At 42.5% G+C, this 12,190-nt stretch overlaps 1 protein-coding gene across 1 annotated transcript; it reads right to left on the reverse strand.

Annotated features, from left to right (window-relative positions):
- Positions 1–6,747: 6,747 nt before the first annotated feature.
- On the reverse strand, positions 6,748–7,527 carry LOC149173851 (uncharacterized). The gene is made up of 2 exons (XM_089426848.1): positions 7,330–7,527; positions 6,748–7,239 (listed from the first exon to the last, which is right to left on the reverse strand). Exons 1-2 carry the CDS (start codon positions 7,525–7,527, stop codon positions 6,748–6,750), a joined length of 690 nt encoding a protein of 229 aa, XP_089282974.1.
- Positions 7,528–12,190: the final 4,663 nt, after the last annotated feature.

Raw genomic sequence — 12,190 nt, forward strand, 5'->3', positions numbered from 1 at the left:
ATCTCTGATTTTTGCAGCCTGTAACCAGCATAGGTACCAGTCTGATAACTCCTTTTCTCTGCTTAAATTCCGCCTCCTTTTGTACAAAAATACTGTGAGTGTTTTTATGTGTTTGTGGCATCATTTACAGTTTTCCTTTGCATGAGTGAAATAATCATCCTGTAGCCCTTGATTCAGATCTGTTGATTGTGATCTTAGGAGAGAGTTCATTGGTTGTTTACAGTTGATTATACATTTACTCTTGCTTATTGGTTTGAGTTTGTCTCTTTTAAGTGTCGAAACAAGTATTCATTTCGAAAATCGTTAAGTGTTGTAATCTCTTCTACCCTCTCTGATTTCGAAAAAGTAAACTTGCTTGTATTGGTCATTTAAAAGCAAATTCAAAGTTGTACAAAAAGCTTTCTTTGTAGGCATAAATACTAAGAAAGCGGAAAACAAACACCTGCATTGTGCATTTGCATCTTGATAGTTTGCATGTTTGATTTAGGAAAAGTGCATTAGAGTGTGTTGATTTCTCTTTGAGAAAAGATGGTGTCTTTCTTTTCCCTTAGTAGCTAGGATTTTCAAAGTTGAAAAGATATAAAGCTTGCTTATCATCTTTAGACTGCATTTAGGAATTGTATCATACATCTCGTGGTGAACCTTGAAAGGCAAACTTCTAAAAAGATCAACCTAAAATAAATTGAATGAACTTAACAACGCTTCGCAACATAACGCACAACATAGAGGTCTAGGCTAGAGACGTGTTCCGGCGTCGTAAAGCCTGGTGACTGTCGATCTCGTGGATGGTGGGTGATTCCTCCTGAGGGACGATAGCGCCAGTACGGATTGTGCTCCCACGTACCGTCGCGTATATATTGGGAGACCCCTATAGGCATAAAACCTTTATCCTTAGGAAGCCGTGTCGGCCGCCCTACTGATCGCAATGCACTGAACACAGCATTCAGGAAGATCGACCGCCCGTACCCTAAAAAGTATTCTGCGGTTTTGCGAAAAGTTTGGCACACCCTCTGCCTAGAACTCTAGAGCAGTTCCTTTTGGCCTTTTTCAGACTCTATAACGGAAAAATTCCATCCGAGCATTTGTCACTTTGGGCTCGTTAAAACATCGAAGGAGACTAGAGTCATCTTTAGCTTTTTCTCGACTCTTTAAAATTGAAAAAGAAAGTTGTGTCTAAAGCGTCGTTAAAATTTATTTTAAACGGAACAATCACCCTTTATTCCTGCGTTGATCTTTAGGTTGAAAAAATGGAGCACACCAACCAAGGAATTCCCCTTGGTGGAAATCCTAGTCCCTGCTCCTCTTGGGGAGATGTTGGTGCGCCCCATATGGCCACATTGTCACTTCCAGGACTAACAATTGGCCTGTCGGTCTGGCTCTTTTCAACCAATGTCGTTCAGAACACCACCATTCCTGAACAGTCGAGTCAACAGTTAGACCAGACCAGAGTTACCCACCAGCCTTCTACTTCATCCAATTCTTCCTCTCCTCCTTCCTCTTCGCTCGATGGAACTGGTAAAACAAAAAACCAAGTTCCTAAGGAGAAGAAGGAAAAGAAGAAGAAAGAGAAGAAGAAGAAGGAGCCAAAAGCGACTGGGGGCAAACAAGTTTCGTCTGACAAAAATCCACACACAGCACTGACCAGGCCTAAATCGCCATGTGTCATATGCAAGGGAGACCACTTCCACAGAGATTGTCCCTGCATCCCTCAGATACTAAGGGACTAGTCTCCCCGTTTGCACAATTCGGTAGCGTCAACCTTTGATAGCCATGTTGACTGCTCACCGTCAACTAGTGAAAGTGAAGTCACAGGACAGAGAGGGAAAGCTAGATTTCCCTGCAAACTGTGTGAAGGTGACCATGCCATCCACTATTGTCCCTTCTTAGACGAGGCTAAAAGAGTTCTGGAAGATCGCCCGATTTTACGAGCGCAACTTCCTCCTGGATATCAAAAACTCCTGCCAAGTCCTTCACTAGTTGAGAACCCGGCTGGAGCGTCGAGGTGGTCAGCCGAAGCACCTATCATTGAAGATGAACCGTTTGGATACATGCCTGACGAAAGTCAAAAGGTTGAGACGGCAGTTGACCTGGTTTTGCCTTCAGAGGCTCTATCTTTGAATGATACCGTCACAGAGGAGAATAAAGACGACACCGTCCAAATTCTCTTCATCAACACAGACTCCGACGAACAAGGGAGAAATTTGCCCATTCCTTTATCGTAGGAAGGAACTTCGTCAGAGTCATATTTGGCCGTCTATTCGGTCCCACCACCAAGCAACCTAGTTGTCTCGTTCGACTGGAACCAACTAGGCAGACCCCGGTTGCCAGCAAGCATACCATTCAGAATTATCGTTCAAATATACAGAATGGTAATGGCTGGCACTATCATTGATGAGGGGGCATCTGTGAGTATCCTTTCCTCTATTGCTTGGAAAGTGCTTGGTTCGCCAGCGCTTTTGCCTGAAATGAGAAATCTATCAGGCTTTGATAAAGGAACCAGTCGACCTTTAGGGATCCTCCCCAATGTGCCCATAACATTGAAAGGGAAGACCGTTCAAATGAACGTGATGGTCGTTCAAGGACCCTTGGATTATAACCTACTCCTTGGACGAGACTATATATATTGCATGGGGGCCCTCGTCTCCTCACTCTTTAGAGTAATGTGTTTTCCGCACGAAGGAAGAGTGGTCAAGCTCGTGGACCAACTTTCATTTCCCGGATCACGCATCGCAAATAGTCATGTACCATCCCTAAATGGTCTATTCACGCAAGAAGTGTCTCAACCCACGGTCCGTCCTCCTGATGAGCGCGAGTAATCCGGGAGGATATGACTGGAACCCAGGGGGCATGCATCCTGCTCTGCTTCGGCAGGAAAACTTTGGGTATAAGGTAGGTTTCCGCGGGAGAATATGACTAGTCTGTACCCCGCCCTTGCTGGAGAGGGGTTATTCTAGAATAAGATTCTTTTGTCAAAGTTATGTGAGTTGACAGACGGAGTCTCTCACCTTTGTCTATTTCGGTAGATATCTCCGGAGAAGTGTTTTGTTTGAAAGATTAACGAGACAATCTTTGGGTAACCTGAAAGAGGTAGGCCTCTCCCGGTAAAACAAATGTTTTATTGGACTAAGAAGGGGTAACCTTGAAATCGTACTTTATGCCAGGGGGCATGCAAACCTTTTTTAGTGCAAGCAAGGGGCGGCTATTTATTTTTTAAATTTTTAGGTCCTCCCTTTAAACCTGTAGGTCTAACCCTTTAAACTCGTAGGATTAGTCGTTTCTGAACTTGCATAACGAAAGGATGCGGGGTATAGCTTTGGTAAGGCGCAAGCTCCATAAAAAATGGAATCTTACATGAGACACTCTTATCATATGACTGGGTATTCGAGTAGTTTTAGCACACAGTTCATGCTCGTTAAAAAATAAACGCAAGATCCGAGCAGTTTTAGCACATAAGATCAAGCAAATGTTTCCGCCCGCGTTTAAGCTCGTTAAAAAATGAACTATCCTGGTAAATAACCACTGTAAATGTAATATCATCAGCCATTAAAGCCTTGGTCGTGTTTGCACCATCACCTCCACTTTTCATTTGGCCGATCGTTCACCTCCATATGATTGTTTACCCATTTTGAGGAACAGCTGCGAAGAGTGATTTCACCTAGCCATCCTTGTGACACTGCCGTGATTGGAAAATTCCAACCTGTACCTGGAATCAGCTGCTAACCCTGTTTATCACTCGTTCCTCAAAAGACGAGTCTTCTTTAAGCTCTTTTCATCTGACTTGTAAAATATGAAAAGATTGCCGAGTCCTTGGCCTTCCAGCTCGTTAAAGGGATAGGAAGTGCTATCCCTCCTCTAGATTTTAATCTTTTTGGACCTGAGGGATTATTGCACAAAAAGATCGAGCGCTTGTTTTATTCGGCTCGTTAAAACTATCGAAAACTCATCCCTTTTGTATTGTTTTATACTTTTTCGGACTTAAGGGATTAGATGATGAAAAAGGACTTTTGGAGTTAACTTTATGTACCTTTTCAGACTCTCTAAAAATGAAAAGGATCGAGTTATCCTTCTCGTTAGACTCGTTAAAATCACTAAATAGCGACAAACTTCTCTTTAGACGAGAACGAGTTTCACTATCGCTAAGCTCGTTAAAACATAGCGATGGGCTTGCCCGAAGGGCAGGTTATAGAACAAGCATATGTTATCCTCCTCAAGCTTGACAAAAATAAAGAGGTACTGGTCAGCAATGACTAGGGAAAAATTGGGAGAAACTAAAGAAAACTTTGATGGTAGCAAGTCGCTCTTGAACATGACACTTTTCCTCCGTACCACAATCGGGTTGGGTTGTTTCATTCACCGATCACATCCATGGTCTTGCCATACCATCCATATTTGGGGTAATGCTACCGATCCATCGCATCAGTGTCGCCATATGTTCAAGAGAAGTCGTTCAGAAAAGTCAATCGTGTCCCATCCACTGCCATACATTATCCTTCATCCTTTCATGACCGCCACCCTGAATCATATGTCACAGATCGTTTTCGCCTCCATTAAAATCATTAGCTCCGTTCCGTGTCACTGATGTGGGATTCATTAAGGCCCTCCTTTGACGGATCGCTTCTTGTTGACATCAGCTCATTATCCAAGAAGTTGATCTAGGAACAACCCCTTCAGTACTTTGAAGCTTGCATGCCTCAATGGCAAGTTTCTCACTTCCGGCGACAGGTATACATCAATGACCTTCGACCGAAAGATTTTGCGTGGTGTTCGACGCCAAGTCCTTTATTCACACCACGTGAATTGTACTGCAGTACCTTGAGGGTCATCATCATTATCGGTGATTCCTCTCGCGCTTGTTAACGGTTTACATCATCGACCGGTAATCAAGCGATGTCTTTCCATGTTCGACTTCAGAACATTTCTCACATGGATCGACTTGTACTTAGAGTGAAGATCGAACGAGTTTGAAGACCCCGGATCTAGTTTCATCCATCTAGGCTGTGATATATATTCAGGAAAGATAAAGACATTGACATGTACATCATTGCAGCAGATAATCATCCTACTCAAAGGATGATAATTTCATCAAAATTATCAGTCTACCATCAGACGATTGTCTATTCTATGTACAGAAAAATGAATTTATAGAGCTGAGCATGGGAATGCCCGCCTCAGCTAGATCATGAAAGCAGTATGAAAAATAATGTATTGTATTGTATCTTATTACAGGTCTCCTCCCAGCATTGGATGAACTTCGGATCCCCCTAATAAAGCATTTCACCCGATAAAAAGCCTCATGCTTTAGGGGGCAACTGTTATAGACATTTTTGTGCCTTACAACATTGAGCATGAAATGTCCATAATCTAAGGGATCCAAAGTCTCTAAACATGTTGTTCCTACCCCTAGAGGAACAAGGCTAACAAACCACAGCAATTCATAGAAGTTCTCCACCAGAAACTGCTCAAAAACAAGTCAATTCAGGATCATTTCAGTGGCTACACTACCTGTTTGCGCTGAATGTCAAAGACAACACTGGCTACCTGCGTTGAATGTCAAAGGGAACACTGGCTACCTGTGCTGAACGAGATTGGACATGTGGCAAGTTCATTTCTCAAGGTGTCAAAACCCAGGAAGCTTCCAAAATTACACTTGCCTCAGGGAATTCGACTGGTGATGAGTAAGAGGTTCCAAATCTCCAAGTGGAAGCAAGAACCTCCAAGTGGAATCAAGAACTGATAGAGGGAGAGGACACTAGTCAGATCTCAAGCTGACTCATCCTCTCTCCAAACATCTATATATGGATCTCTCCTCCATGATATCTAGAGGCTGGAATTTTGTTATTGCAAAGAATTGTTGTTGGTTTGAGATTGGAATCATTGGGTGCTTAATGCTTTGAAGGGGGTGAAGATAGGAATTCCATTTGCTGGGAAGGAGATGTTGGATTGGAGCCCTCTGGATTGTATCTCTTCCTGAACCTTGTTATTCATCAATAAAGCTATCTTGGTTTCTCCTATATACTGATGTATCTTTGATGTATGACTGCATTAATATGTTTAGTTTATTTCTAATCCTGAACTAGTTATGAATATGAATCCATGTCTTGTGTAGTGTTCTCTTCTTGTGATCTTGCAGAAACCTCTTGAAGCTGGGCGAGCGAGAAGACAAGTAGCTGGGAACTCACAAAGAGAAGAGAAACCGGATCGAGGGACAAACAGAAGACACCAGTTAGTCCATCCATCTCTCTTCATTCTTAATTCATAAAGGAAGAATACTAGAATAGCTGTCTCTGTTTGTTGCTAAGGCACTGTCACACCTTAGGTGGATAGGATCGTCCTGCATAGGCATTTTTCCCCACAACAACCATGACTAGAAGAAGTGTTTGTAAATGAGAATGACATTATTGAGACTCTAATCCTATAAGACTATGAGTAGAAACAAGGCAAACTTTCCAAAGTTTAGAAATAAGACTTTTAGGGTGATAACAAGTTACATGCAATTACCATGAAGAGCTGTTAATTTCCTATTTGTCTAAATTCTAGGATTAATTTAAAAGAAACAGAGTTTTTCTTTTTCTTTTCTTAAAAAAAAAAAAAAAAAACATCTTAACAGAAAAATGAAACAGAATCTGTTGTCGTGTCCCAACTGCTGATAACTAAGGAAATAAAATAAAATAAATAAAAAAACAACTCAGGTACAATGACCTGTGAACCTGTTTAGCTTGCGAGACAAACACTCCCTCTTGTTCACCCCTAGTTGGATGCTCCTGCATCAGGCTCCTGGGGTAACAAAAATTCATGGCTCCAGTCCATGAGCTCCTCGATAGAATACCCTGCACGTTGTATCTGCCCCGCATCAAGCCACAAACTGTCCTCTATAGGGTGGTTCCTCCACTTGACGAGGTATTGTAGGTACTCCTTCTTCCGTGTCCGCCTGGCCACTTGTGTGTCGAGGATTCCCTCGATTTCGAGCGGCTGAGCTGAAGGCATTTGTCTCATCCACGAACTACTCTCCTCCTGGGTGTCCCGTTTTGGCTGTGCCGAACTGTCCTCTTCCAAATTGGTAGTGTATGGGAATAAATCTGCCACATTAAAAATGGGTGATATTCCTATACCTGGAGGTAATTGCAGTTCATAGGCATTTGCAGAAAACTTGCACAGAATCTTACAAGGTCCAATTTTTTTGAATTTCAACTTATTGTATTCACCCCTAGGAAATCGTTCCTTGCACAAATGCACTAGGACCTGATCCCCCACATTAAATTGTACCTCACGTCATTTCAAATCAGCTTTCTGTTTGTACCTCTGACTGTTGTCCTGTAATTTCATCTTCACCTGCTCATGTAGGTCGTTAATTTCTCTTGCAAAGTCTTCCCCGTCAGCACTTCTTTTCTCTAGCTGTCCCAAATCCCGCAGTTCATGCACTCCTCGGGGATGCATTCTATACACAATCTGAAAAGGACTGCTTCTTGTGCTTCGATTTGGTGAATCGTTGTAAGCGAATTCTGCTTGAGCAAGCACACGATCCCACATATGCGAATTTTCTCCCACTAGACTCCTTAGCAGGTTTCCTAGACTTTTGTTCACCACCTTCGTTTGTCCATCCATCTGTGGGTGATAAGCAGAGCTGAAGTTCAACTGTGTGTCCAACTTCTTCCACAAGGTGTGCCAAAAATGTCCTGTAAATTTCACATCTCTGTCAGAGACAATGGACTTAGGCAAGCCATGCAACCTAACAATCTCTGTGAAAAACAAGTGTGCTACGTGAGTGGCATCACTGGTTTTCCTGCAAGGAATGAAATGCGCCATTTTTGAGAACCAGTCCACTACCACCATCATAGAGTCATGAACATGTTGTTTTCTTAGCAAACCCAAGAAAAATTCCAAGCTGACTGAGTCCCACAGTCTACCTGGAATAAGGAGTGGTGTGTAGAGTCCCGTATTCTGACTATGTCCTTTTGCCAATTGACACACTTTACACCTGATTACAAATCGCTGCACATCCCTTCGCATCCTTGGCCAATAATAAAAGTGACTGAGCTAATCTAAGGTCTTATCAATGCCGAAATGTCCGGCAAGACCTCCACTATGTTTCTCCCGGATGATGTTCTCCCTCATCGAACAATCAGGAATACATAGTTGTCCTCCCTTAAATAGCAGCTTCTCCTGTAGGTTATAGTCTAGCCATGGACTATTATTCCTCATCAAAGGGTTTTGGCAGGCTTCATAAGCCTCCTTAAAATCTACATCCATCTGATACAAGTCTTTCAGGTGTTCAAAACCCAGCACTTGTATCGTGCTCTCCTACAAGAGAAAAACCCTTCTGCTCAATGCATCTGCTACCTTGTTGGCCTGTCCACTAATATTTTTCAACACAAACCTATAACTCTGCAAGTATTCAACCCACTTTGCATGCTTGTGGTTCAATTTGTGCTGTTGCATAACGTACTGCAAGGCAGAATTATCAGAAAACAAAACAAACTCATTACCCAACAAATAGTGTCTCCAATGCTTCAATGCTTGGACGACAGCATAGAACTCCTTGTCATAAGACAAGTATTTCTGCCTACTTTCATTCAACTTTTCACTGAAATAAGCAACAAGTTTGTCTTCTTGGCTGAGTATGGCCCCAATGGCTGTACCACTGGCATCACAACGAACCTGAAAAAGTTTGTTGAAGTTAGGTAGCCTCAAAATTGGCCTCTCAGTGATCTTCTTTTTCAGCATCTGGAAGCTCTTTTCTGCAGCTTCAGTCCACTGAAAAGGTTGACTTGTCTTCTTGATTGTATCCAACATAGGTGCATAGATTCCACTAAAGTCCCTTATAAACTTACGATAAAAACTTTCCAACCCGTGAAAACTTCAAACATCGAATAGACTCTTAGGGAATGGCCAGCTAATTATAGCTGCAACTTTTTCTAGGTCCATTTTCAGCTCATTCTCTGCAATCATGAAACCCAAATAGACCAACTCCTTCTAAAAGAAAGTGCATTTCTTCAGATTTATCAGCAACTTGTTTTGCTGCAATTTCTCTAAAACATATCGAACATGTCGAAAATGCTCCTCCCTGGTTTTGTTTAAAATCAATATATCATCAGGATATGCAATTACAAATTTCCCAATGAACTCCTTCAACATTTCATTCATCAGGCACATAAAATTACTAGGTGCATTACTTAACCCAAATGGCATCACCAGCCATTCATACAGCCCTTCATTAGTCTTGAAAGTTGTTTTCCATTCATCCCCTTCCCGGATTCTAATCTGGTGGTATCCACTCTTTAAATCTATCTTCGAAAAATATGCTTCCCCGCTCAAACAGTCCATCATATCATGTATTCGTGGCAATGGAAACCTGCACCTGATTGTAATCTTGTTTATTGCTCGTGAATCTATTCACGTCCGCCATTCGCCTCCTTTCTTGGGAGCAAGCACTGTCGGAACTACACATGGGCTCAAGCTCTCCCGAATCAGTCCCTTATCCAGCAACTCCTGTACCTGTTTTCTAATCTCCTTGTTGTCTTTGGGGCTCATCCGATAAGTAGCTTTATTCAGTAGACTAGTTTCAGGGATGAAATATATGTGATGACTGATATTCCGCTTTGGTGGTAATTTATCAGGTAAATCGTCCACCACAATGTCGCTGAATTCCTGCAACATTTCCTGGATTTCTGCAGGTAAATCAGAAATTTCTGTGTGCAACAACACTGTTCTTGGTCTTCTCACAACAGCATATTTCACTTCGTCATCTTCAATATGCTTTAAAAATTGTTTTCCACCCACCAATAACACTTTTGTTCCACTATTTTTTGTTGTTTCCTCCTCCTTGATGGGCACTAATGTATGCTTAATTCCATCCTTAACAAACTTGTAACAATTTGTCTTCCCATCATGAACAACTTTCTGGTCATACTGCCACGGTCTTCCTAGCAGAATATGACACACATCCATGGGCATGATGTCACAAATAACTTTGTCCTTATATCTGCCAATATGGAATTCCACCTCACACTTCTCATCAACCAGCAGTTAGTGACCCTTCTTAACCACGACACATTATAGGGGGTTGGATGCTTCAGTCGTTTCAGACCCAATTTTTCCACCATCTCTATTGCAACCAGATTATCAATGCTTCCACTGTCTATAATCAACTTGCAGCATTTGCCATGTGACTTGCACACAGTCCGAAATAATGCCTTCCTTTAGGTTTATTCAGTTGTTTCCTTCGCTGGTTTCAAAAATACCTTATTCAAGACTAAGGCCTCTCCTGTCTCTGGTGCATTTTCTACCTCCTGAGGCGGTGCCTCCACTTCTTCTGTCTGAGAAACATATGCTCCTCTTTGACCAGCCTGTTCTCCTTCAGGACATTCAAAGGATCTGTGCCCCCACTTGTGGCACTTGTAGCACTGGTAGGCAGCTCCTCTGCCTCTGCCATTTCCCCTGCCTCTCTAGTATGGCCTTCCTCCTCTAGTGCTGCCCTCCTTTTCTGTTGTCCCTGAAGTTTTAGCACTGTTACCCTCTTCACTGTTATTACCAGTCCTTCCCCTACCAAAGTATTGTCCTTTTCCTCTGCCTGTTGCTCGTCCCATCCTAGCATTCTTCTTCCTTATGATTTTTTCTTCTGCCTTTAAGGCACTCTGGTATGCTTCTTCTATGTTCCTCGGAGAGAGAATACTTATTTCGTCCAATATTTCTAGCCTTAGGCCATTCACAAACCTTGTTGTCTTTTCCAGGGTGTCTTCCATGTAACCAACTCTCAAATTCACCTGGTAGAATTCTTCAGTATATTCTTTCACCGTCATTCCTCTCTGCTTCAAATTCTGTACCTGTCGATGTAGAGCAATCTGGTAATCTTTGGGCAGAAACCTGCCCTTCATCTTGGCGACCATTCTGGTCCACTTTTTAATTGGTAACTTGTTCAATCTTCTCCTTTTTGCCTAGACACTGTCCCACCATAAGGTTGCATGTCCTTTCAGCTTGGTAGTAGTGAATTTAACTCTCCTATCTTCATTGACCTCCTCACATTCAAAATACTTATCCAACTCACTAATCCAGTCCAACAGCACCTCTGTGGACAAACTTCCATCATAGTTCAAAATTTCAAGTTTTGGCTTACTGCTAGCCAACAAAACTGACCTTAATAATTTAATCTCAGGTCCTTCTTCATCTGACCCATCTGTTGTAACTACAACCTCTTCCTCACTGTCATCTCCTACTTTCAAATCCCTTCTCCTTCCTACTTCTACTGTTGCCAAATGGGCATTCAGGATCCTAATCTCTTCTCTCAACCCCTCATCTACTACTCTTCGAATAGCTCTGCCACGACCTCTTCTCCCAGCTTCCATTTCAGTCAACTAAACTTAGCTCTGATACCAAAATTGATGGGACCAACCCTCGTCCTTTTTCCGGACACAAGATTTGCTTAATTCGAATTATCAATAAAATTATTTTGCAACTTCCAATGGTACTTGGATATTTTGTTGTGGTTAATGTATTTGTTATGGGTCTTCTGTGAGGAATACACTTGTCTCTCCCTCGAGCTCCGTTCTCCCGCCTTCACTGTGCTTGTAACCCTAGCTCCTCACTTGGTCCGTCATTTCGACTGTCTTTCCATTTGCACCGAGAGTTCTTCTCTATGGTTTCCACTTGAGGGTTTCATTGGTTTTGCTCTGGTGGTCCTCTACTTGGCTTCTTTGGCCATGGTTTTGTGCAGTAGCAGAACTCTGCTGGTTTTCTGTCAATGTTAATGGCTACTTGTATTTATTTGTTGGTCTACCTGAGGGTTCTGGGATTGTCTCTTGGTGTTCCACGATTTTGTTCAAAGGTTTTTGTGGCACAGTAAAAGTTTACTTCCTCTTGACTGTAATTGGCATCATTGTGTTTGTATTTCACTTGGTTACTGGTTCGATGGCTCTGCTATTTAACTTGTCTCTCGTCACTTGTGCATCTAGGTTGCAGCCACGAGGTGACCCAGTTCTCGTCCTTGGCACACATCTATTCCAGGTATGCTTTCTTTCGTTGTTTTAGTGTATGCTACACCTTTCCTTCTGGTTCTGATAGTGGATGCTCCTTGTGAGCAGGGTCCCTGGTCGGTTCGCGGCCTGTTGAGGCCTCTCCTCTTGTAATGCGTCAACCCTTTTCCTGGTAAATGATAAACCCTCACCCTGCTTTCTTTGCTCGGTTGAGATTTGTTTTA

This window comes from Pinus tabuliformis, chromosome 4_2 (assembly GCF_031772625.1).
Source record: "Pinus tabuliformis cultivar Carrire ecotype Pingquan chromosome 4_2, CPIR1, whole genome shotgun sequence".
Taxonomy (NCBI): domain Eukaryota; kingdom Viridiplantae; phylum Streptophyta; class Pinopsida; order Pinales; family Pinaceae; genus Pinus; species Pinus tabuliformis.